Raw genomic sequence first — 26321 nt, 5'->3', positions numbered from 1 at the left:
CCATCCATTGCTCGCCGCAAGTCGATAAAGCTGATGGCTCCGTCGCCATCCACGTCGTACTTTTTGAAAATCACTCGCAGCGCTTCATTTTGTGGTTTGGAATTCTTTTTCGCTATTTCACGGCCTTGTCGAGGCTTTCGAGGTCGATTACAGGACGCCGATAACCCACCATCAGAGCTGTTGCTTTCGAGGTCTCGTTTCCGTTTCCCCTCTTTTGCCGACTTGTTCTCTAAGGGTTTTCTTTTTGCACTACTTCGTCTTGAGAATTTTCGGTTTTCCTCCTGGGATGTACTTCTTTCCGGAAACGGTGAATACGCATCGGAGTCTAAAGCTTCGTCATCTGTTGCGTCTCTGCGCTTATCTCTTCCGTTTTGTGTGGATCGCTTTACGAGATGCAACGCCGATTCTGCATCAAAATTCAACCGAGTTTGGATAACGCTTGGGTTTTTCTTAGCTCGAGTTGAAGTTTGGCTCTCCGCCAAATCAGCCACTTTAACGGGTGAGACCGACACCAGAGACCTCTTCAACTTGCCTTTGTCTTCATCCGACCTCATTGTTCCCACTTTGACACTTGGTTGCTTCTGTATGCGATGACGTGATGCCGTCTCCGAGGAACGGTGCACCAGTTTGATGGGTTCACTTGCTTTCGTTGCCTTTCCGTGCCATTCTTTCCAGAACACGTCAACACGAGGTTCAGAGTTGCCTGGTCTTGTTTCCCGCGCCTGGTGAAAAGCAACAACCCAAGTTGGGACTCCCACTGCTTCGAGTTTGTCAAGGAATATCCGACTGGGACTTTGTGCTGAGAAGTCGACGCAGATACAAAACACCACTTGCATGACACGTTTGCACACAGCAACATGTTTCCTCGATAAATTACTGGAATGATTCAGTTTCCGTAAAAAAGCAGCTTCCTTCGCGACGATATCATGGTGCAATAACAGCCTAAACAACTCAGCAAAAAGCATCTGAATGTTTACACTCGTTTCACAGCGAGATGCTGCAGCTACCAGCACTTCCAGAAACATTACAGCTTCTAATCTTTGAAGGAGACTTGCGATTTGAGTTTCACTAGAGTGCGTGTTCAGACTGAGAAGGCGTGGTAATACCACAGAGCCCAAGAAATCCATGTCGAGGATTCGAGATGTGACCACGCGACTGTCGAAATAGAGCAACATCGACCAAAGTTTTTGCTTCTCTTCGATGTTTAAGATCGTATTCCATTCACCGTTTTCACTGGAATTATTTGCCAGCAAGTTGAGCACTTTTCCAATATCCACACAAGTGTTTAAAGTGGCAAAAGCCACTTCATCATATGTCCTAAGCTGTACAACGTTGGTCAGTAACTCCACGCCATTTTCAATGAGCGTTTCCGTTGTGTTGCCATTACATCTCGCTGCATTGGCCAGGTTTGTCATCCAGCAAATTAATTCTTGGAGCACATTTACCGGTTCGCCACTGTCTTCAGCCTTAAATGCTGTCAGTTCACCGATATCCTCTACCGAGAGCGCTGGATGAGAGATTATCGAGTGCAAAAGAGAAAACCCCGCGGTAACCACATCCCCTTGACGTCGCGAAATCTTCTCACGTTTATCCGCGGAAGACGAATGCAGCGTCACAGTTCGCCACGCAGTTTCCATCCAGCCCCAAATGTCTTTGCAAACCGGAACAAATGCACTCACACGAACTCTCGCCGAGGTTGCAGCGTGGTATGAGAAGAGCGTTTTGACGTACAGAATCACTTGCACCTGTTCATTGATTGTTCCATTCAGCTGCGTGATGTCTCTGGCCAGAGCGATAGCGTGGCTCACTTTCCCGTAGTCACTACTGGAAATGAGGTCTCGCTGGAAGGTCAAGTCACGAAGCGCCACCGTGGAATCCACAGCTTCTTCTCGAAATGTCCGAGATAGCAACAACGCTCGCATCAAGCCAACAGCTCGATTACTCGCAACACAAACTACCTCTTCTAGCAATAAGCGAAAGGGCGAACAATTACGGCAAAGACTAGATGGCATCGTAGTAAATACGCCCCACTTGGCGCAAGTGTCTTGGCCGAGTCGTTGGGCCTTATGAAAAACCTGATTCATCATATTTGCGTCCTTCACTTTCAAAAACGGCAGAGAATTTGAGTTGCCGTTCGCAATTATCAGGTGATCAACCCCCGCCACACGCCAGAATTGTGTCGTGTGGTCGCCGCCATAAAGGCAATTTACCAGCCACGACATCCCCACACAAAGGATTGCAACAAGAGGGTGCTGGCTTCTCGACGCACTGGACGCGCCACTTTCTCCTAGCACTTTGAGCATTTTAATCGCTGTGTCCAACACGCGTTTCACCTCAATTACTACGCTCTGAGTACACAAACGCAGGGCAAAAACTCGCTCTGGGCAGGAAAACGAATAGACAGCGGAATTCGAGCTCCGTAAGGGATCGAAGCGGAAGATGCGAGTACTGCAGTCGAGTAGCGACAACGCACCCAACACAATCTTCTCGTCGCTGTCGCGGAGAAGTGCACAGAGGAGGCGTTCAAACCGCAGGTCTTTCCATACATTTGCCACCAACGACCGAAGAAAAACCATGGGAAAGCTACGTTTCCGTTCGAAAAACGCAGGACCGAACAGCTGCTGAAGCGCGGCTAACCGGAACTTGGGGACGCTGACTCCACTCGTGAGTTTGAACTCAATCTCTTTCGTTTCGTAGACACATCGCAGATACTTGGCTGTCATTGGCGTTGCAATAGTACATCCATTTTTCATCAATTCCTCTTCTGCCAAACTGCTGGGAGTATGACGAGGCATTCGAGGATCGTGGTCACCCCACCAAAGATTCGTCTCGTCACTTGGTCCAGAAGAAGCGTCGTTTTCGACGATTGTGTAGCCAAACGGTGGGCGTCGGGAATCGAGCCACTGCAGCAAAGTTGCGTATTTACTTGTTCTCATCTCGATGCCTAATAAGTTTCGGAATAAAGGCTCACTCAGTCGCCATAGCACTGCGTTTTCAGCAGTGTCTAGTGAGGTTTCATTCGAGACGTTGGGTGGCACTTGTCCGCTTGCTCTACTCACCACACACTCGAGTATTTGCTGCACGGTTGCCATCAAAAGTGAGTGGCTTTGAAGCTCGTTAAAATCCGTATTTGTTTCCACAAGTTCAAGCGCGTCGGCAAAACTGTGTAAAAGCATGTCAACCGCCTTATGTCCGTTGTCTCGGTTTCCATGTTTTAAACTCTGCGTAAAGATCTGCAACGAGATTGCACAAAGCTGGTAAGGAACACGATTATCCACGAGATGACCCAATGTCGTTGCAAATATCCGAGTGCCAGGGGAATCCTTTTTCGATGTTTTCAGCTGGAAAAACCGTTCGAGAAGCACTGTCCAGTTCTTAACCACATGCAACAGGGTGTTTTTATTGCACGATTCGTCATCACATTCTTCAACACACACTCGAAGGTCTTGACTCAACTTGCGAAGCCGTCTCTCGAGTTCCACAAGAGTCATTAAATGTTTCGATAGTGTGTTTAAAACCTGTGATTCGTTCGATAAAACTTCGATTCCAGGACGTCCGACAAATGTCCAAAGTGATAAAATCCCTGGTCGAGAATTTGCTGGTTGTAAGCACAATAATCCAAGCGCGCAGAGTTTTTCAAGTGTCTCACCGTCTCGAGTTCCCACTCCACATGCAATAATTTGAGAAACACTGCTGAAATCCGTCAACCCCTGGAGTTTATCACTCTTACTAGCCACCAAGCGGAGGAGTTGCCTCCTCATGTTGCAGAGCGTTTCGTTGTCAAGGTCTCGTCCAACTGTGTCCACAGTAGATTCAACATTATCCTCGATACGATGCAGCAAAGTACGGACGAACACTCCAAGCGTTTGAGCCATTTCTCGATCGATTCGATCATCGTCCGCGCTCTCTCGGAACGCCCCACCCGAAAGTGAACACCAGCGAAGATCGCAGCTGTCCGGAGATACTAAGATCATGTCCAAGTTGACGTTTCCTCTCACACTGAATCGTTGACTGTGCATGGCAAGCAACGCCATCAAGACACGAAGACTCCACGACCAAAGCAGTGGCGTCCAGTAAGCAACAGACGAAGGGGACAGTCGGATGATTTCTAAACACTCGGCAAGAGACGTCCACCCGGTCAGCGACTCCACAACGACGCAACGAATCTCGTCGCTGTCGCCTCCACACACCAACGATCCATTGGCCGTAGGAAAAATTGGAGCGTTCATAGCATCGAGACATACAGGTAGGAAAAAGTCTCGAGCTCGTACATGCTGCAACTTGCGTAGGAACAAAAGCTCCTGTTTAAAACTGTTTCCCGCTTCCTCGTCACCATCCATGATCACGCATAGTACGGCTAACGGAACGCAATCTTCGTGGTCCTCTACTCTCCCACTAGCGTTCATCGCGAATCGATCTCGAGAACGAATAGAGTCGCATCGATTTTCGAGGGTTATCGACGATACCTTAAGGGCAACAGACGGTAGAGGGGTGTTGAGGAATCGCTGGAGCTGCTGTAAATCCTCCACCGTAGGCTGCAGAACGTCCACGTCTGCATTTCTAAAAGTATCGATCTGTAACGCGTTCTGACGTTGAGCTAGTTGCCGCAACTCCGTTTGCCACTTGCGAGTCTTCAACTGCATCGCGTACGATGCCTCAGGTTGACTCTGGTCGCTTTCAAGTAACTCGGTCACGTAGGAGCACAAACGAGACATTTTAGAGTCAAAGAAGCCCAAGAAATGGGTGCATTCCACGATAAACTCAGCCACAAACAGTGACGAATAAAGTGCATCCGTAGTTGCTTCAAGTGTCAAAAGAGTATCGTCTGGTCGCGTAGATCTCACAAATCGATGTAGCTGGTCCACGAGCCTTGGAAATGCGTTTCTATCGGATGCGTTGGTGAGACCAAGATCCACAAACAGCGCGCCTAGCTCTGCAGCTGTTACACTAGTGGCTTCCACGTGACGCACGATCAAGCCGAGCCTGTCCAAAGTGATACCCTGTTCACGATTAAGTTCCTCAGCGGCGGCCACTTCCTTCAGCACGCGATCAATCCAAGCAGCGAAACAAACGCAACCGCTATGCTCCCTCTTAATTAACTCGATAAGCGAAGAGAACTCGCTGGATGGCACTTGGCTTAGCAACTTTGAGAAAAAGTTCCCAACAGGATCAACGTGAATTTGTGACTCAAAATTTGCAAGCATCAAAGAATTTATCCCCCTCAGAAGACTGTCAGTCGTGTCATCTAAAGACCCGCCCTGTGCGATGATCTCTCGGATGTTGTCTTTCACATTCTGAACTAGTTTAAAACACTTGTTGCCCTGCACGCGCACTCGCTCTTTACGTGAAAAATCCTCTCGAAAGCGATGCACACGATCCGCCTCGAGTCGATAAGAGCTTTGCACAGATAACGCTCGTCTGGCGTGGTCTAGTTGGTGCTGCTCTGATTCAAATTCGCTGCCTCTCAAGTAGTTGAGCGCAAACTTCCAGATCTGGCATTGGGTCTGATCTGTAGCTCTTGATTTCACTACTGCGCCAACAACGACAACCGGAGGAGCGACTTGCGTTTCGTTTGCGTTGTTCTCTTGTTTTAAACACTGCGGCTGAGTCAGCTCCACCTGCTCGTCGTCTCCGTGTCTATAGAACATTTGCAGTTGGATAGCGACATTTTCATGATACGACGCTGCAAATTTCACAATTTCGTCTCGCGTTTTCCATAAAATTCCATGATTTTCAAGATCTTTGAAAAAATTGTTGACTGATTTTTGAGCAAAAATCCCACTGCGAGAAGGATGTAACGCAACGAGAAGCACTCGAATGATGCGGTGCTTCTGCAGCACCACTCGTCTTGCTGGGTTCTGCTCCACTCCACTTGTAGGCATTAAGAAAGTGTCAAATTCGAATGCAGAGTCCTCCAATGTCACCAGTCTCAAGTCGAAATTTTCAGCTACTTGTAACCCAAATAATCTCGCCATCGTCGAACAAGTAAAGGGCAAATTTCAGCGAATGAGGATGCAATGGCTGTAACACGGTCACTTGGATCATACTGGACTTGGCTTCACTGTATCCATCTCCAAGTGTCTGACAGCTAAGCGACTGTAGTTCTTCATTGCGCAACGGAATTCTAAGACACACCAAAGGAGAAATCGATGAATTTTGGTCATTGGCGGTTGACCAGACGATGATCGCCCCGTCTCGAGACGCGACAAAGAGCAGAGCAGCACAGACAGCAAGATGCACCGTAGTCGACGTCTTGGTATCTCCAAAGGTGAAAACTCGCTTCCTCTCCAATGCCTCGTCTGCTCGTGATCCTTGTGGTAAGATCCACATCCCAACGTGGCGATAGGATTTCGCTGAGGTCGTAGCGTACAGCTGCGTTCGAAATTCCCCAGAGGGCAACTGTGTGTCGACAATCTGGAACAAAAGCCGATAGTTGCTCGTCTGAGTCACCTGCAGGTTGATATGACACAGAATCTCTCCACTTCCAGCACACGCAAGCCATAAAATACGCTCACACCCCGTTAGAAACACGATCTTGGATCCATCCACTGCTACTTTAAAATACGTGACAATCCCACTGGAAGACACAGTGTCGCTCTGCTTCTTGTCTCGTAATGATGGCAGCTTTACTTCCACAGACTTCACCGCCACTTGGCGAATGGGACACACGCAATAGTTCGCCAAGCGGAAGAAGCGGAACGTCCCACTACCAGATTCCTGCAAGATCGACGAGTTGATACAAATAACCGAGTCCCACGCACAAAAGCTAACGAGCGCACTAGACGCTTCTGTCCGGCGTTTAAACCGACGAAGACGGGACGACGTGTCGGAAGATTCCAATCGATTGGCATCTATCCAAGCTCGCATAAAATTATTGCCACTTGACTCACACTTGTCGGTTGTATTCTTCGTTGAAAATAACACATTTGCCTTCGATTCCTAAGGAATATAAAACTATGATTAGCTGACGCGAATACAAGACATAGAGTCTCTATTAGAGACACAAACGCACCAGTACAGAACCGTTGCTCGAGAGATTCCAAATTTCCATCCTACCGTCAAAGTACAGAATCGCCAGTCGTGACGTGTGGGACCCGGATGCAACTTCGGCAACTTGTCCACTGCCAATCACACGCACTCTGTCCAATGGTGCAGGAAACATCTCGGGGGTCGACAAACGCTTGGTGTGTCTCACAAAGTACTCGATGTCAGGCCACGAGAGCAGAGCAGAGTGCTGGCTGTCGACAAAAAGTCGTTCCAAGTCTTGACACACACTGATGGTTCCCTCAAGCTCTTCCATGTCTATATGAACATCCTCAGATACAGTCACCATGTGGTCTTGGACGTCCTTGTACAGTACACTCGACGCAGTAACGCAGACGCTTGAGCGGATTTGTAGCCTTTCGTAAAAGTTGTGGAAGTTTCCAGTAAATTTGTGAAATGTCTTCTCAAAAACGTCAATGGAACTTTTACTCTGGCTTCGTTTTCCTCGTTAAAATTCCGTAGAAAACGTTGTGGAAGTCGAAAAATCGTCTGAAATTCTTCAAATGTCACCTGGGAGTCAGGGCTGCTTAACTCGGTTTCCTCCGTCTCTGACCGCAATAAGGAAAGGTAGGCATTCCGACGGACAATCTGCTTGATGTCGTGTAGAGAGAGACGCACGTTTTTGCCTGTTTGAACAAGTATACCCTCCCAATACGCTTGTAGTTTACAGATCGATAGTTCATCGTTTAGAATCGATACCCCAGTAGAGGAAGGGTCGTTAGTACAAGCTGCAAGGTACCGCATCGAGGGCCCCAGTTGCAAACTCGACGAAGCAATGGGAAGCATGTGAATGGGTTCAAACGAAGTCACCAGCGTAGCTTCAAGATTCGAGACAGTGGGAAATTTTTCCATAGGAATCGATGCCTTTTCCGCACTTCTCACCGCAATATCGACAATGATTTCTCGTACCATCGTCTAGCTCATAATGACCATCAAACAGTTAATAAAAATATTAAATAAAAATAAGTTTCGCAATAAATAAATCACCTGTGTATCGGATACCGCGAGACACTTGGCAAGCTCCGGTGGTGACAAAACAGTCGACACAAGCGCCTTCGCTGGATGGAAAAACCGTAAAGAAACTCCAACGCAAAGCTTCGTTAGACCTGGAGAGTGTTCGTCACTCGTGACCTTAACCACCATTCGCTCCTCGAGTAAGTTTGGAATCTCCGCTCCAATACGGATAAATGCCCCTCGCAGCACGAGCTGACGCGTTCGAACAACGATAAAATCGTCTCCCGCAGCGGCATCAGCTGCCAACATCATCGTGTGGCCATTCTACAATTTCAGTAAGAAAAAAAGTTAAAATAATAAAATATTACCATTTCTCCGATGCAATCAATTTTTTACTATACGGCTGGCGGTGGCTTGTTCGGTGCTCTCCGCTGCGTCGTTTTGCGGCCTTCTGCTCGTTCCTGTCCCTTAATAATTGTATTGGGCGATCGAAAAGTTCCAGTAGAACGTTGTCGAGTTAGCGTTCTCCTTGTCTTGTCACTAGACTTCACCCCACCACGAGGTAAATCGGTCAAAATCTCCTGCTCGATTGGGTCAATCGACGTCCTCGCGGACTGTGGTCGTGGCTTCAAAGGGGCTGAACTACCTTTCACTTTTCTGTACCCTCGGTTCGTCGAATTAACCTTTTCAGGCTGTTGGCGAGTTTTCGAGTGCAGCATTTGTTTCTTGTGTTCCAAGTGCTCTCTAGTACCGAAAATTGGCTTTGTGACAGTATGGCGTTGCTTTGGTAGATTTCGAGCATTTCGAGTGTTCGGATCCAACTTTTGAGGCTCAACGGTGGAGTCTTTTGAGGTTAATCTCTGATGCAGTATAGCCAGGCCAACTTCGAGTTCCAGTCGTCGTGCTCGTATTTCCGTTAGAGAACTATCCGGAGGAATAGCTAGCGTACCCGAATCGGTCTCTCGAAAGCCAATCGATAGAAAGAGCTCCAATCCACCTTGTACACAATTCACAATTTTTGTGAACGTGTTGGTAGCCGTATTAACCTCTCTGTAGCGAGAATTCTCGGGTTGATTCTCGACATTCCGCAGACACTTGACAGCTAGTTGGACGACACGCGCCCAGTTCTCCGAACTCCGTTCCATGGCCGAAATGGCTCTCGATACGGCGCTAATGTCACTCACAGAGGGGGTTTTCATACCACGATAATGTCCAGCCAGCATCGACGCAATAGTTTGGATTCTAGATACCGTAGCGGAATCCAGAGACGGGGGTACTTCTGAAACACTTTTGGACGTTCTAAAGCGTACTCGCTGCGGCTGAAGCTCGTAGTTTCTAGATTTTCCGTCGTCTGGATGCGAGGATCCTCGGAATCCAGCAAGACGAAGCAGCTCTCGGCCAGCTGCAAAGCGGAGAAGCTGGATTCCTATGGGGTCCTTGTCATTTATCAGCCATAACGCCGCATTCCCAGGCTCTTGGACGACGCAGTAGAGGCGGTTTATGACCCCTTCCAGTACTGCTGCAGCGACGACACAGCTCGTTTCCAAGCGCAGAGCTCCTACAGCCGACGAAATGGCTTCACACAGCGTAGGATCGACGTCATTATCTGCCAGAGAGGCCACTTGTTCACCGTTTTTATCTGTTTTCAGCTCGTACGGATGATCCAACAGAGGCCCAAGAGCTGCCACGAAGTCGTGAGTATCCACTTTTCCGTCCTTCCCGATGTCGAACGCGTCAAATCTCGACCAAGCTGGAAGCGAAGAAGAGATTCCATACACGCGCGAAAAATCTGCTTCGAGTAAAAATCCATTGTGCTCTACATCCATTGCGTCGAATACATCGCGCATCATGGCGATCTGTTGTCTTTGGATACTAGACTTGTTGAACGTCTCGATGGCGTTGGTCCCCGTACGGATACATCTTCACAAGCGCGGTATCTAGTGTAGTGTCACTTTGGATTTTTTCACTAGTAATAATATCTCGTGTAGTATTTTGAGATTGCGAGAAATGGCCAACGATATCGTGAAGATAGCGCATCTCATCGTCCAAAAGACTGTCGATCTCTTGCTTCCGACGCCACAGAAACCACTCCATCTGACTGCTGACACTGGAAAACGCAAAATTTGACAAACTGGCAGATATTTGTGACTCCTCTTTCGATTTTTTCGCTGTCATGCCAGTTCCTCTAAGTGTGAACACGTTTCCATGTGAAGTTTGCATGAGCTCAAATCCAATAGACCCCATCAATTCCGTAGCGTAAGGTAAATATCCAATTTGGCGCTGAAAAGTGCTGTTGGCTTCTCGGATCCGCCAACATCTCGAATCCTTTGGATTTTTCAAGATATTTTCGACATACGACGACAGATTCTGCAACGTCGTCTGACACTCCTCCAGTGTAAAGCGACAGCCTTCGTGCTCACTCGCTTTGGATATTCTCTGCAGAATCGAGCTGAGACTTTCGACCCCGTCGAAAAGTGACAACTCGCCATCCAGTTGGATACATTTCTCCCGTATCGAGTCCAGCGTGGATTTTTCGAGTGCACTGACGCGTTTTCCTTCAAAATTCCGCGCACCTCGTAGCTCGTAATGTGTTTTCAGGTGTTCGACGAAGCCTACCGCCTCTAATAGACTCGTTGCGCCATCAAAACGCCCAATCTTCTGCTGGAAAGCGGCGTTATCGGCTCGGATTCTCCAATAATCTGCGTTATTCGGGAAGCGCAAAATTTTCACACAAATATTCCTGACCAGTCCGATAATCCGCCGTACATCTGATAAATCCACACGCATTCTCATTTTATCCACCGCATTCCGGATAGTCGGTGCAGACGTCAGTTCATCAATAATAAATCCACAGCTTCCGTAGATTTCCACTAACGAGACAGCTCCGGAGCGTTTTCGAAGTGTCGTCAGCGCAGGTTCCAACCGAGACGGGTCAGCGGATACTTTAGCGGCAAATGCAGATAACTGCGACGTGTCTAGCAGCCGTTCTTCCTGTGGATTCTCACTATCCGTACTTAATAGCGACTCGAAGGCTTGTCGAAATCCAAGAATTAAATCCGCTTGGGCTTGAGTTCTCCCAACAGAGAGACGACGTACTAGATCTCCGTGACGCTTACAAACAATGTCACCGTTCGAGAACAAACACGACGCAACAAACGCAATCGGCCTCAGCTCAACTGCGCCACTATAACGTGCAGTAGTTGGATTTTCGGATCCATAAAGTTGGTAATAACAGCATAAAAACTCGGCCAGTACCAGCGTGTGATGAGGGTACAGTTGCTGTTGTTGTAAGTACACGTCCAGCGGTTTATTGGGCACCGCCTGCCGTGCCACGTGCTCGAAGATTTGTCCCAGTTCGGACACTCGAATGCGCGACGGGATCATGTTCGGCAGCGCGTGGTCGTGGAAATTCCTCTGGAGCGTCTCAAAAATCCGAAATCCTAATTTCTGCTGCCACAATTCTAATTGCCGTTTAGTCTCGTGATACGAAGCGAATCTTCCTTCCAGCACCGTCGCGACACTTTGCTCCATCCGGAGCTTTCCGAGTCGACATTTCGCGTACGCAAACGCTAACATGAGTGTTTTAAACTCAAAGTGACGATGGGTTCGGAGGTCGTCGTGGGTTGCGAACCACTCGGTTAGCAGGTGGCGGACTGAGTGGCTGTCGTCGCTGGATTTTGTACATTTGGAGGCGGATACGAACTCTTCCACGAGCGAGATTATCCGACTGCGAGAGATTTTACCAGATTTTTTCACATCGTTCTCCTTGAACCTTTTCTTGTAGTTTCGCAGGGAACTGGAATCAAAAAGGCGTTTTAACACCTGTAAAAGATACGAAAAATGGTAAAAACAACGAAACGGATGTTGTAACCAACTACGTGTACCTTGTCCACTTTGTTCCTCTTGCTGCTTGACTTGGACGATCCGGAACCACTTTTGGAACTGGAGGAGGAGGAACCCGAACTGGAACTGTCATCCCCACGAAGAAGCTGCAGCTTCGGTTTCTTCTTTAGAACACCTTCCTCAAAAAGCTACGTCGGGAAAAGCGTTAGTCGTTTTCCGGATCCCTTTCCTAAGGATTAGGTAGAGAGTACGAACCGTCATTGCAAGCTGCTCCAGTAGAAACAGAGATTCCGTGCCGATCCCACTGTTTGTAAACACTGTTAATAATCCTTGCGAAGATGTGATTAACAGAGTGGTGTCTGTACCCTTTCAGCTTTCGTTTCTTTCCCCGTCGTGGAGCACTCCTCGTTCCTGAACTTCCGTCCGATTCGGACTCTTCCTTCTTCTTTTTACTCGACTTTAGCGCTTCTGAAGGCGCATCTTCCTCCACTACCCCATCGCTGTATCGAATCTATCAACCCGATGAAATCTAATTATCAAACTGTAGAATACTAAAAAGAATCCTGGATAAAAACGTACCGTGTAAGTTCCATCCGAATTTTTCTCGAGCACCGTCGCCTTTGTCCACTTCTCAGTCATCCGCGGCCTGGACAGTCGACTCGAACGTCTCCAGCTACTCAGAACGCGTTCGTGACGCCGGAAACTCGGACCTTCTTTGGTCTTCATGTGTTTTCGACTGGGTGGTTCATCTTCGGAATCTTCCGAATCGGAACACTGTACTAAAAGTTTTCCCGCCACCCTCTTAGCCGTGTCACCATTGTCGTACTTAACGTCACAGCTTCCATCCGAATGCATCTTCCGAACGACCCCAATTCGTCGCATCTTTGAATCCTCCGCGTTCCGATACGTAACTCGGGCTCCTTTCTGAATCGGAACGCGTTTCTCGTGATCCGAAGAATCCGACGATGAGAGATTTTTCTTCTTTGGCTTCGACTTAGATATAGAAGGTTCTGGATCCGAATCCGAAGAGTATTTAGCTGACGTCGCCTTGATCTTCTTTGTCGTTTCGCATCTTTCCTGGCTTCCACCAATCTTCCGAATGTCTGCAATACGAACATGTCTCTCCGAGGCTCCGACGTCGTAGTCCACGTCGTACGTGCCATCCGACCTCGTCCGTACGATTGCTCCTCGATGAAACTTTCCCTTCTGTTTGAAATTTGCTTCCACAGCGTCTCCAGCCTTGAATATGACGCTCTTGTTGGTCTCACCATCCGAATCCGAGTCTCCGAAGATATCTTCCTTGTCCGAGCTCGCCTTCGCCTCCACCTTCTTCGGTTTAGCGCCAGGAATCGACTCTATAGCTGAGCTTTTCACTCGTTGTTCCACGTCACCATCATCAAACTCAATGTCGTACGTGCCATCCACTCGGACCTTACGGATTTTACCGGGGAAGCTTTTGGAACCGCCTTTATATTTCGCACTCACCTTATCCCCAACAGTAAAACTTTCCGGCTTCTTGTCGTCTGCTTCATCATGTGACAAAGTGGTGTCCTTAGCTTCGATGTACGAGCTTTCAACGTACATTTCACTGTCCCCATCGTCGTATTTTACATCATACGTGCCGTCCGATCTCACACGGGATATTTTACCGGAAAATAGCTTCGCTCCCTTCTTATATCGCGCTTTAACCACGTCGCCAACCTCAAAGCGTTTCGCTTTACTTGCAGCTTTTATTGCAGTCTCCGTCTCCGCACTAACGATAAGAGAAGCATCCACGTGAGTTTCCGAGTCTCCGTCGTCGTACGCAACGTCGTAGGTTCCATCCGAGCGGAGACGCGATATCTTACCGGTAAAATATTTCGTTCCTTTCTTGTACTTCGCCTTGATAACATCTCCGACTGCGAATCCGCTTTTCTTTTTGGCTAAATTATCCTCAATCGCTTTCGGTTTGATGCGAGAACGAGGCACGCGTCGCTCCGAGTCTCCGTCGTTAAATGTGACGTCGTACGTGTTATCGGAATGTACGCGAGATATCTTACCAGGGAACATCTTGGCCCCGTTCTTGTAGCTCGCTTCTATACAATCCCCCACTTTTAACGTAATTTTGGACGGTTCTTGCTCTCTTTCGTCCAGTTCGATGTCCTTGGCCGCAACTCTCTTCTCCTTGTCGCCATCTTCGTATCGGACATCGCACGAGCCGTCACGGTGAACTGCCGTGACCTCCCCATGGATCATCTGACTCCCCTTGTTATATCGAGCACGCACTTTATCTCCCACTTTTGGATTCTTCTTTGAACCAGATTTTTCATCATCGTCGTCACTTTTTATACTTTCTGGAACTTGGATTTTGTCGATATCAACGCGCATCTCGACATCTCCGTCGCTGTATGCGATGTCGTATGTCCCGTCGCTGCGTACTCGCGTGATTGTACCAGCAAATAGTTTCGTGCCTTTCTTGTATCTGGCCTTGACGTTATCGCCGACTTTCAAGGTAGTTTTTTTCGGTTTTTCATCGTGGATTTCGGATTCTTCAGACTGGATTAAATCCACTGGAACGTGAGTGTCTTTGTCGCCGTCGTCGAAGGCGACGTCGTACGTTCCATCGCTTCGCACACGAGAGATTTTACCTCGAAAGAGCTTGTTTCCTCGCTGGAAAGGAGCTTTCACAACGTCTCCTACTTTGAATGTCTTTTTCTTCGGTTTATCTTCGCTCTCATCGCGTTGGATAAAATCCATGTCAACGCGCTCTTCGACATCGCCGTCTTCGTACTTGATATCAAACGTGCCATCCATCCGCTCACGGGTGATTGTTCCTTTAATGTAACGTGTGCCACGCTTATACTTCGCCTTCACAGTGTCACCTACACGCAGTGACTTTGTCGAGCTCATGGATTTTGGATTTTCTAAAGATTTTGTGGATATTTGCTTCTCGTCTTCGACCGCTTCGATCAAACTCGAATCCACGCGAAGTTCCGAGTCCCCGTCGTCATATTTGATATCGTACGTCCCGTTCATGTGACCTTTGGCGATCTTTCCAGGGAACAACTTCTTCCCTTTACCATAAAAAGCTTTCACTCGATCCCCAACGATAAATTTCTTCTTTGTAATCGTCGGCTTCTTCTTGTCTTCGTCGGAATCCGCAAACAGATTTTCTTCGTCTTCCTTAACTTGGATCTGCGTAGCGTCCACATGAGTCTCGATCTCGCCGTCGTCATAGTCAATATCATAGGTTCCATCTGAGCGTACACGACGGATTTTACCCGGGAATAAACGCCTCCCCTTCTTATAATACGCCTGCACTTTCGTCCCCACTGCGAGGTTTTTCGACGACGTTTTTCCGGATTTCTCATCCTCATCACTCTCGTTTTCCACGTTACTCGTGGCTTCGATATGTTCCGTCTTCACCCTCTTCTCTTCGTCTCCATCGTCGTACAGAATATCGTACGTTTCGTCACTATGAACACGTTTAATCTTCCCTAAGAACAGCCTTTTCCCACCTTTATAGCGAGCTTTTACACTTTGACCCACTCGGAATTTGTCACGTTTCGGCGTTTTATCCAGTTTCGACGTCGATTCGACATCTGCCGGCGCCATCTTCTTCTCGATCTCGCCGTCGAAATACTCGACGTCGTACGTGCCGTCTCGATTTACGTTAGCGATTCTACCAGGGAACCATCGACTGCCTCCATTGCATCTCGCTTTAACGAGATCCCCGACTTCCAGCGTCTTCGCCTTCTCAAATGTTTTAACCGACATAGAAGCGAGTTTCGTGGGTTTTACGGGGGATCCACTTTCGCCAAGTCGAATGATAGGCGACTTCTTCTCCTTCGTGTCGCTCATATCTTTGGCCTCTTCCACGTCTTCTAGCGGCACATTCTTCTTCAATGTTCCATTGTTGAGCTTGACCACGCACGTGTTGGAGGACGCTCGGATCTGGATCAACACACCCATATCCTTCGAGCCCACAAGGCCCACCAACATGCCCGTCTTGAGCGTCATGATGAACCGACGGAGCGATCTTCACGAGTGTTTCGAGTCGAGACAAGTCGCGGTTAACTTAACATTCCCAGAGATCCGTTACGACCTCGACCACTATTCCTGGCCGACTTTTCTCGACTATCGATTCCAGTATTGACGTACCCATGCTGCCGCCGGGAAGTATCAAACCGATGGACCCTCTCAGCGCGTCACTGAGCCACGTTCCTCGACAGAAAACCGCAGTCGAGCCCATGCATCGTACCGGCACATCGCCGGACAAGTTCCAGACAGTTCGAGACAATTTGTTGAATTCCTCGTCCTTTTCTGGCTTTACAACTCGTCGACTGCAGTCTCAAGTCGTGCCCGAGAGCCCGGCGGATAAACGCGCAAGAGAAAGCTCCGTGTCCAGAGCCACAGCTGTGAACGAGCTCATTCTGTTCCTTAAAATCATGGACGAAGTGGCCATCCACCACATCACACTGTACTTTATCAATATCAACACTCTGGCTGTGATTCTCAAGATGGAACAGTCGTTCGCAAAGTACTACGCTAGCTCGCAGCGTAAACTGTACTTACGCGGCCTGCTGACGCTGATTGGCTTCATGATCTCGACGTTCGTGTACGACTACGTTGTACTCTGGGAAGACTACAGTGTCGGTACGAATGCCACTGCAGACGGCGTGGTGCGCACTAAACTGCCGAAATTCACGATAGTGGTGGTGTTAAAACTCGCGGTTGTGCTGCCGTTACTGTTTTTAACGTTTTTTCGAGCGAGGAAACACCCTTATCACGAAGATTTTAAGCTCACGTGGATCTGCATCTTCGTGGTGGCTTGCTACCCGGTCGTGTACAATAAAATCACAAACGACTATGGCGTGTCGTGGGTCTGTCTCGTCATCATGTACGTCTACAGCTGCACGCCCATCCGGTTCTTTCCCGTGTCGATTTTCTGTCTTGGATACTTAGCAACGTACGTCGTGGTTATGCTCGCGTACGTCCCTGGCAGTGACAGTTCGTCTGCGTCCTCTAGCCGACAAGAAATCGCCAATGAGACGCTCTACGCGTGTCTGTTTTTCTTCTTGATCTTACTTCCAAGCCAGTCTCGAGAGTTCGCTATTCGTGTGAGCTACATGAGTGAACTTATGGTTTTATTACAACAAGAACAGCTGAAAATGGAGGAAACCAGATCCAAAGCGTTACTTAACAGTATGTTGCCCGAATCGATAGTCGTGCAGCTGCAATGTGGACGAGAGCTTATCGCGGATGAATACGCAGAAGCGACGGTTTTATTCGCTGAAGTGTGCGACTTTGACCTCTTCTCGTCCAAATTGCAACCTCAACAAGTCGTCGAGTTACTTAACATTTTATTTTACAAATTCGACAAACTTGTAGATGTCCATCACGTGCATAAAGTGGAGACGATTGGGGCCGTCTACATGGTCGTCGGAGGCTGTCCCGATGTGATCCATAACCACGCTGAGCTCGTCGCAAATTTGGCGTTAGATATGATCCGATGCATTCCTGAAGTTAGTGCGAAAATTGCACGTAAAAATTGGGGCCATATGGTCACGAATCTTAATATTCGAGTGGGGATAAACACTGGGGGGCTGATGGCTGGTGTGGTGGGGATCCGGAACCCTCGCTTCAAGTTGTTTGGAGACACGGTGAACGTTGCTTCACGTATGGAGACGACGAATTTACCAGGCCAGATTCAGATCACGGAGGCGACTCATAACGCCATTTACCACAAGTTTCACACTGCGTTAAGAGGTAAAGTGTTCGTCAAAGGAAGAGGAGAGATGGACACGTATTTCTTACGTGGCAAGGGCGGATACATCGTACCACCAGCGTCAGTAGTTACGAGGGAACAAGGTACATCCGACGTGGTTGTGGACCCTTCTCCGAGTACTCCTACTACAGGAAGAAGACGCACGACTCGACTACCCGTGTCCAACATTAACGCTATCCCGGAACACACCAAAACTGATACATCCGATACCACGAAATCTAATCCTAGTGAGGAAACTCTAGCCCCTCTACCAACGACCTCAAAGACACCGAACGCGCGCCAACCGAGACGCACGAGTCGATTGGGAGCTCTCGACGCTGCGAATAAACAAAAAACCATGGCCGACTTACTGTCTCTAGCCCCAGCAGCTGGACGGAAACCCTCCATCATGCAGCTACCGGAAGGCACGAAGCTTCCGCCAATTCCAGACACTTCAATGGCATCTTCGCCCCCCCAATCGCTACTCGCGTTAGCTGACCAGCCTCCGTCACCCTCAGCACCTTCACGTCTAGCTCAACGACGAGGAACCGTGAGTGCGCTTAGAAACCACAGTTTGAGTCAAATTGCCACTGTACGTAGATCACTCTTCCGAGAAAATATCTTCGATATCGTCGAAGATATCGACGCGAACGGAGACCCTGGAAACGACGAAAACTCCGCTTTCAGTGCCACAATCATGACGCTACCCAAGGGATTAACGCGTACCGAGGTGTTGTTCCGAGTTCACGGCAATCGCCCAGGCTTCCGTAGCTTAACGAAAGAAGCTTTCGAGTTCGAGGAAAGTTACCGGGTGGAAAATCGAGCTCGCTGGCTGCGCTTCCTCCGCTTATCCGTGACGGTCTTCCTGGTCCTAAAACCGTTTTTGACGCTCTACCAGACCATCCGCCTGTCCACGGTGCGCTCTTTCGACGAGAGTCAGCTCATTTTTCTACTCAACTTCTGCATCATGTACCCCGTCATGCTGGCTTTTCTACTGCACAGTTTTTCGCCAGCTTTCAGCAATTACGAACAAGTCGCGTCGGTGGTGGTCGTCTGGGTCGTGGCAATGATATTGTGCACAGAAAGTCTGCTGACCAACTCTCTGGGCCACGCCTACATGAGTGCACTGGCGCTGTATCAATGCTACTTTGCGAACGTATCCTTCCTGCTTCGCGTGATTAATGGCTTTGAAATTTTAGCGTTATATTTACTCGCTAATCTCCTGATCGCGCCGTACTTTGGATGGGAAATCAACGTCACGCAGCTCCGTGTGTTGCGCAATGCGCTCTACATTTTCATGTTCTTTGCGGGCCAAGCGTGGGTCGTGTTTAATTCCGAGTTTAAACAACGTATCAACCATTATCGCGACATTACGCTCAACTCGCAGAAGCAGAAACTCGTGGAAGAAGAGGCTCGAATCACCAAATTGTTGCTGAATTTACTACCGGAGACTATCGTGCACAAGCTCAAGGAGGACCCACAAACCACCATCGCAGATTTTTTTGATAACGTGACTGTGTTATTCACCGATATGGTGAATTTCACCGCCTATTCGTCCAAAGTTTCGGCTATGGAGCTCGTACAGTTCCTCAACGATATGTATACACGCTTCGATACGATCGCAGAGCGAGAGGTGCTGTATAAAGTGGAGATTATCGGAGACGCCTATTTTGTGGTGGGTGGGTGTCCCATAGTGAAAACCAATAATGCATTAGCGGTGGTGACTGCTGCCACCGACATGTTCGCAGCGCTGCCGCTGTTGAGATGTAACTGTGGTGTACCAGACCTGAATATCCGGATTGGGGTACACTCGGGTCCAGTGTTGGCAGGCGTCGTGGGCAGTAAAGACCCTCGGTATCATCTTTTCGGTGATACGGTGAGCATTGCGCACTTCTTGGAGAGTAGCGGTGTACCTGGCCGCATTCATATCAGCGAGAGCACGTGGGCTAGTATGAACAAGGAGACCCCCGGACATGGCTTCAAAGTCGAGTATCATACGCTGCTGTCTATCAACGGCAGCTCCAAGAAACTACGCACGTACTTCGTACTCTGAGTCAGCGCCATATTTAAGAACAGCAACTCACCAACAAGTTAACTCGTACAGGCCTGTGACGAAGGAATATCTTGCGGTTATAGTGTCTCCCGTCGCAGATTGACTAAACAAAGCAACCCCCGCCTCATTATCGACCTGAACATGATACATGTAGTATAAATAGTACCATTGTCACTTGGCTGCCTTGGGTTTTATACATGTACGAGCAATCAACAAATGCGACAGTGAGCTCTGCAACAAAACTCGTGAGACCAGACTGACGTGGCACACCCCTTACAAATTTCTAGTGCTGCGCCAGCATTGGCGTGTCACTACTCGGAAACCTAGTCCTAGCTAACTAGTATCCGTACTTGGTGCACTATACGCTCGTCCGATTGACTTGCGTTCCCTCTCCTTGTTTTAATAATGGCACGTGCTCCTGCGCCCAGATGAGAATCCTGAGACGAGACTCCTGCGCCCAATCACGCCCACCAGAAGCCCAAGCGTGCCCATCAGGAACACAAACAGCTCCCAAACGTAGCCCAGATCATTAAAGCCAGTTAGGACGCTATACACCCTCATCGTATACCCGGATAGAGCGGTGCCGTACTTAGACGGGTCTGTGGTGAGACTTAGCGTTGGGAGACACAGAGCTCGCCCATACATGTACTAGAGTCGCAAGGATCACTTGTCGAGATTTAATTATCGCCGGATGTGTCCTTCACTGTTTTCTTAATATAACACCACTGTGACGGGGTGACTCAGCACGTTGCGCTAGAGGAACGTTATCCTCCGAGAGTATGAGAATCCTGAGACGAGACTCCTGTTCCCTATCACGCCCACTTTAAGCCCAAGCGAGCCCAGTAAGGAAAACAAACTAGCTCCCAAACGGAGTACAGATCTATGTAAAGCCAGTTAGGGGGCTATACACCCTCATCGTATACCCGGATAGATGCGGTGTCGTACTTAGACGGGTCTGTGGTGAATGACTTAGCGTTGGGAGTACCACAGAGCTCGCCCTATGACATGTACTAGAGTCGCAAGGATCACTTGTCGAGATTTAATTATCGCCGGATGTGTCCTTCACTGTTTTCTTAATAGTAACAACCACAATTATCATAACGACCAGAACAAAATGTATTACGCTTAAACTAAGTCTATTTTCCTTGCTCAAGCTTGCATGCACATGTGCAAGTATCTGTATCTCAAACACTGTAAAAAAATTTTTGTCTAGGTGACCAAGTGGCTCACCTCCACAGAACACTTCAAACGCCAGTAGGACGTAAACACCGCAGTTGTAGCTGTCCACTTGAACGCCAAGTCCGGACTCGTACGTGTGTACTCGTGGCCGCGGTCTTGCTAACTGTGGTAGTAGCATGATCAGTGTCTGGGCCACGGCACGAAAACTAATCAAATGGGAAGATGAACTACAGTCTTAGATAGCTACACTCCCTTTCTCGAGGTTCATCATCACAGAGCACCAATGGTTCCCGTTGCAATTCACAGGGAACAAAAAAATCTCCTTCGAAAAGCCTGCCAGATTTCTGCGTATAGTTTCGGGGTCCGCCAAGATTTTTCCGTCCACTACGACCCCCAGGGTTTTCGAGTCGAATATAGTCACGTTGGGATTGAGGCCGAACCTCTTGGAAAACACCAAGTGCATTATTTCGTAGGATAAACACTCTTTCGCAGTAAGGTCCAGCACTTGTGCCTATTAAGCCAACATAACAATGCATTAGTATAATTATTTTTCAAAAGTATAGTAAGACGATTGATACGTACCTGCGCTGAAAAGAGAGGAATAGCCTTGAGTTTTTCCGGTAGTTCAGGATCATCTTCTATCGAATATGTTGAAGCGTTTAAACGCGAGAAGTCTAGCTGCTTCAACCAATTCAACGTGCTGTCGATCTTCTTCAACGTTTCGTGGGCACGGTGCCATTTTTTCATAAGGGCGATTGTCGAGTTTGCAAAGACACCTAGCCCAACAATCTTAAGCGCAATATCGAGTTCTCGTACTCCAGCGTGTTTCTTCTGGTAGGCACTCACCTTGGCCATACACTTCTTAATCAAATCCATTGAGAACACTCTGCTTATGTCCTCAGGTCTCATCAGCGGTTTGCTTGCAGGCAACTTTGCAATTTCGTAAGCGATGATTGGTTTGGGCTTTGTTAGGAATTTGAAGAGGCTGAAGTGGGTCAACTTTTTATGCGAAGAATTTAGGTTGCAGCTCCATCGAGAATTTCATACAGCGCTTGGAGACGGAGTTTGCTCTTGTGCATATCCAAATCTTCTTGAACCATCGTGATTGCCAGGTTTCGTTTAGCCTTGACAGCTTTGGGCTTTTGTTTCGGCCGCCCTCTTGGTTTAGGTGGACTTTGGATCTCAAAGGAATCGTTAGAATCTTCTAGATTGACAGATCGTCCTTGAGCTGTGTTGGCCTCAAGAGGCGTACCAACCTGGGTGGACTCGTGAACCTGGTCGGTTTGAGTTGTCAACCGATCGCAACTCATTCCGATCCGGTCTGTTCCAGAGCCCAACTGATCCGTTCCAGAGCCCAACTGATCCGTTCCAGAGCCCAACTGGGGCGTTGCTGATGTGATGGTTGTGGATCGAGCGAGCAGTAGTAATTCTCAAAACAAAGATAGGAACGGATTCATCCTTTACTTGGACACACGCGTTGATCGATAATAGAAATGAATACAATTAAATATCTTGTAAGCCAAAACTGAACATACTGGCACATATTTTGCCCAACTGGCGAGATGCGTGCCCAGCTCAAATCCATAACGCCCAACTCGGCCCAGATATCGTACCTGAGCACCACACTCCATTGCTCTGGATTGCAGCCTCTTCCTTTTCCCTTTCCCTCGCGGCTTGTATACCCCCGAATGCGTGCAGATAAACGTTTTGCCGTAGTTCTCCCACTCGACCGGCAACAAGGGTTGCTTGGAGCCCGACGAGCGGATCTTGTTGTTTCTGGAAGCAACCGTGTTGTTCGCTCGGACGCGAAAGTTCTGTACAGATAATAGTGTGAGTTCTGAAGTCAGTATACGAGCACAGTCGATTCCATCTCCATCGTTATCATACCTGGTACGTTGCCTTCATGTATTCGACCAAATACGCGTCCAAATCGTCCCACGATTCGAATTCAAAACGCTCCAGGCGCGGGGCTACCACTTCAAGCTGCATGTCATCATGTTCGGCGTCCTGAACGCTCCTGGGACGATCCAATTGCTCTGACCGCCCCTGCTTGGACTTCGACGTCCCGATGTTTGTGGTGCTCGATACCTCTTCAGAAGAATCCACCCATTCCCCATCACTGGAGACGGCCGATGCACTGTACTCCGAGACACTACTCCCCATACTGCTGCTGTGCTGCCGGAGGGGCGTTCTCACTAGCGCCTTGACGCGCAGGTCGCGGGGCATTTTTACGCTCTGCTCGAAATGAGTGGTGTTTGAGGGGTATACAGTACAGTATACACTACACCTCCGGACGGATATCGCGAGAGCCAGTCGAAAAATTTGATCCGGTATAACCCAAACCCAGTTGGGCGCAGTACTCACTCTCTTTAATAAAAGGGCGAAATTTCGACTATGCATTTATAATTTATTAGAACCGGTATTGCTTTTAGTTGAAGAGCTTTATATTCGCTCGTTTAAGGTTGGCTGCTTTGTTGCTCAAAAGAATACATGTGTATAGTTTTACGGCTCGTGAAAGTTAAAACTTTAGAGAAGTGGGCCTCCAGCTGTGGAAGCGCAAAAAACAGCAAACCCGCAACAGTACGCAAACTGACAACTATTAAAAATTACGAATTGGTATTACAAAAAGACAGTGAGTATTTCACCCGACTAGATTACCCTTCCCCTGCACAATCCCCGGCTCCTTTCCGATGAGCTACATCCGTACGGCGTATATTGCGTATACCCGTTGGAATCAGTGCGCTGCCAGCCCCAAAACTTCGAAAGGGGGAGCGGGAACCGTACGGGGCTGAATGGATCTCCGCGTGCGTGCAGCCCATAAGCGGCCGCTGACGGGGGCCGCTGCGTTAAAAGAGAGCGACAGTGGTGAGTCTGAGAGATCCCAGGACTCCCAGGACGACATCTGGTTGCCAACGCCCGCCGCAAGTAGTGCTGATTCGGCGAAAGACGGCTCGTCGGGGGCTCGGAGTGTTTCAGACGTTCCGGAGTCTACTAGCAGCACAAGCGAAAGTGGTGGACCCAGTCGTGTGTTGGCCGCATCGCCAAACAAGGTTGAGTTTTCGTCGTGGGAAGCCTTTGACCAGTACTTGGCGGCCTATTCAGCCCAAACATTTCAGGTAACGATGAGAACGTTGAGATCATTGTATTTTTCTCGTTAGGTGCTTACCAATTCTGTTTGTGTATCAACGATAGGTCTTCTGGAGTCGCAGTAACACCACAGTGTCTGAGCGCAACGAGCGAATTCGAAAACAGCATTCAAAGGCACCACTAATCCCCAAGTCTTGGGTGCAGTATTCCAGAACATTCATCTGCACTCACGCTGGATCCTATAAGTCTCAAGCCTCGAAGAGACTACGTCAAGAGACTCGAGCGAAGGGTTGCCAGGCAAAGGCAAGTATTCTTTGGTCGGGTCTAGTCGGGTGTAATCTGATGCTAATCGGGTAATCATGTTACGTAGATAAATGCTTGTGTGCAGTTAGTTGACTCGGCCAACCAGACATTTGCAGTATGAATCACACGCTGTCGGCTGGAGCATAGCCATCGGCAAAAATGAAAACTCTTTCAGAGCCCACTCTTCCAAGCGGGTAGCGCTGACTGATGGCGCCATACAAACTGTTGACGTGCTCCGTCGGTATGGGGCCAAGAAGACAGGTATTTTGAGGTTCATCACAGACAAGTATAATAGCAATCCGAACTCGCAAGACGTACACAACTTGGTTCGCAAACTGAAAGCGCGAGAGATAAAAGACGGTTCATCCTCAAGCGAGAAGCGCCTGAAAAAAATGGATGAAGGAGTTCGGCGACAAAACCGGTAATGCTGGTCGAATATTTCTTGACGATATCAACAAGAAGGTAAATGACCTGTTTGCTACAATTTTGGGCAAATTATTTAGATAACCTGTTTTTATTCTCCAGAAAGTAACTACGTATATCACGCTCCAGACCAGACATATGCGATTACTGTACGAACAGTTCCCTGAAGCTCTACTGATTGATGCCACGCACAGAACTAATCGATCCAAGTACAAAGTATTTTCTTTTATGGCTCATGATACCTTTGGCAAGGGACAGTTTATCCAACACGCGCTTCTTCAGAATGAGCAGTACGCTACGTTGCTCACGGCCCTGAAAGAATTCAAGTCAAACAATCCGGCGTGGTCGAGGCTGCAATGTGTACTGGTGGACAAAGATTTTACGGAGCTCTCTGTCTTGAAAGAAGCTTTTACTAGTGTGACTGTGCTGCTATGTCAGTTCCATGTGTTGAAGTATCTACGCGAAGAAATTGCATCTGCGGATTATGGATTCTAGAAGACCCAGAAGGAGCAGCTTGGAGGGGCGGTGAGCTTGCTTGTGTATGCGAAGACGAAGGCGGAATACGAGAAGCACTTCAAGTATATGATCCATCTTGCTTCGATTGGGTTCTCTGCTACAACGCCTACTGACGTGGCGTCAAGCGACGCTCAGCCAGCGGTGGAACTTAGTGGAGCTGCCGTAGTCGGGAGTGAGTCGGGTGGAGTCGAGAGTGAGTCGGGTGCAGTCGGGTCTCCCGTCGGGAGTGCGTCGGCATCGGACGTTGAGCACCCATTTGTTGCGTACTTTCGGAGGAATTGGGATAATTGTCGTGGACAGTGGTGTGCGTATAAACGTCAGAATACTGTCACACTTGGTAACAATACGAACAATCGGCTGGAAGCTTCGTGGAAACAACTCAAGGAATGGGTGGACTCCTTCATGGCAGTGGACGAATGCATTGCGTCCATAATGTACTACCAAACTCTGCAAGAAAAATTGTCTCTCTCGGAGATCTACAAAACTGTGGTCGTGCACCATCCTGAGTATGACAGTGAGATGTCCTTGGTTGCAAACATTGTGAGCGAACACGCGTGTGAGCTCATCCACATGCATTATTCGTATGCCCTTGGATCGACTGCGTATATCTTTTACGAATGTTGCCCTGGGGTGTATTTCATCAAGAGTGTGTGTGAAGATGATGACGCACTGGATGAGCTTAATGCTGAATATTGTGTCACCAAGCGCGACTGGTCTTGCTCATGTTTGTTTATGAGCACGCGTTTGTTATTATGCCGACGCGTTTTCTTCCTTCGCAAAGCTCTTGGTCAAGAAACAATTATCCCGACGCTACTATTAAACAAGCGGTGGTTGGTTTCAAACGTTCGTTCAGCACTGGAAAATAGCACTTCAAGTAGTGCTGAAAATGAGCCCAGCTCATTTGAGGTGAAGACTGTTCTTCCTGGGCGCGAGCGCCCTTGGGATTCGATTCGAAAGTTCCGAGAAGCATTGCCCATTGCCTCGGAGATCTGTGACGCGATGGCTGGTCTAGGTATGACCCAGTATCGACAGGCAATGCAATATCTCCAAGAAGTGGTTGGTCGGTTCAAGGATGGTAAATTTGAAGATCCTATTCAAGAAACAAACCAGCTGGAGCTTTCGCAAACGAGTGGGCAGCTTTTCGATATTTGGTGCCTCTTACACAAGTATGTA

At 48.4% G+C, this 26321-nt stretch overlaps 5 protein-coding genes across 5 annotated transcripts; 1 reads left to right on the top strand and 4 right to left on the bottom strand.

The window, feature by feature from the left end:
* Positions 1 to 1612: 1612 nt before the first annotated feature.
* Positions 1613 to 2303, bottom strand: PITG_09929 (uncharacterized protein; the record flags this gene model as incomplete). Its single annotated transcript, XM_002902430.1, has 4 exons — positions 1613 to 1651; positions 1728 to 1837; positions 1943 to 2030; positions 2076 to 2303. 4 exons carry the CDS (start codon positions 2301 to 2303, stop codon positions 1613 to 1615), a joined length of 465 nt encoding a protein of 154 aa, XP_002902476.1.
* A 220-nt stretch (positions 2304 to 2523) lies between these two features.
* PITG_09928 (uncharacterized protein) lies at positions 2524 to 3092 on the bottom strand (the record flags this gene model as incomplete). The annotated part of the gene is made up of 2 exons (XM_002902429.1): positions 2524 to 2536; positions 2605 to 3092. The coding sequence occupies 2 exons, from the start codon at positions 3090 to 3092 to the stop codon at positions 2524 to 2526; spliced, it is 501 nt and encodes a 166-aa protein (XP_002902475.1).
* Positions 3093 to 10241: 7149 nt separating this feature from the next.
* On the bottom strand, positions 10242 to 15840 carry PITG_09927 (uncharacterized protein; the record flags this gene model as incomplete). Its single annotated transcript, XM_002902428.1, has 7 exons — positions 10242 to 10298; positions 10351 to 11820; positions 11883 to 12029; positions 12097 to 12145; positions 12207 to 12352; positions 12421 to 15358; positions 15410 to 15840. The coding sequence occupies 7 exons, from the start codon at positions 15838 to 15840 to the stop codon at positions 10242 to 10244; spliced, it is 5238 nt and encodes a 1745-aa protein (XP_002902474.1).
* Positions 15841 to 15983: 143 nt separating this feature from the next.
* On the top strand, positions 15984 to 19640 carry PITG_09926 (guanylate cyclase, putative; the record flags this gene model as incomplete). The annotated part of the gene is made up of 2 exons (XM_002902427.1): positions 15984 to 16109; positions 16170 to 19640. 2 exons carry the CDS (start codon positions 15984 to 15986, stop codon positions 19638 to 19640), a joined length of 3597 nt encoding a protein of 1198 aa, XP_002902473.1.
* Positions 19641 to 23553: 3913 nt separating this feature from the next.
* Positions 23554 to 24267, bottom strand: PITG_09924 (uncharacterized protein; the record flags this gene model as incomplete). Its single annotated transcript, XM_002902426.1, has 2 exons — positions 23554 to 23913; positions 24175 to 24267. The coding sequence occupies 2 exons, from the start codon at positions 24265 to 24267 to the stop codon at positions 23554 to 23556; spliced, it is 453 nt and encodes a 150-aa protein (XP_002902472.1).
* Positions 24268 to 26321: the final 2054 nt, after the last annotated feature.

This window comes from Phytophthora infestans, genomic scaffold (assembly GCF_000142945.1).
Source record: "Phytophthora infestans T30-4 supercont1.17 genomic scaffold, whole genome shotgun sequence".
Lineage (NCBI taxonomy): Eukaryota > Oomycota > Peronosporomycetes > Peronosporales > Peronosporaceae > Phytophthora > Phytophthora infestans.
The sequence above is the reverse complement of the archived record's forward strand: the minus strand, read 5'-3'. Positions and strand labels throughout refer to the sequence as shown.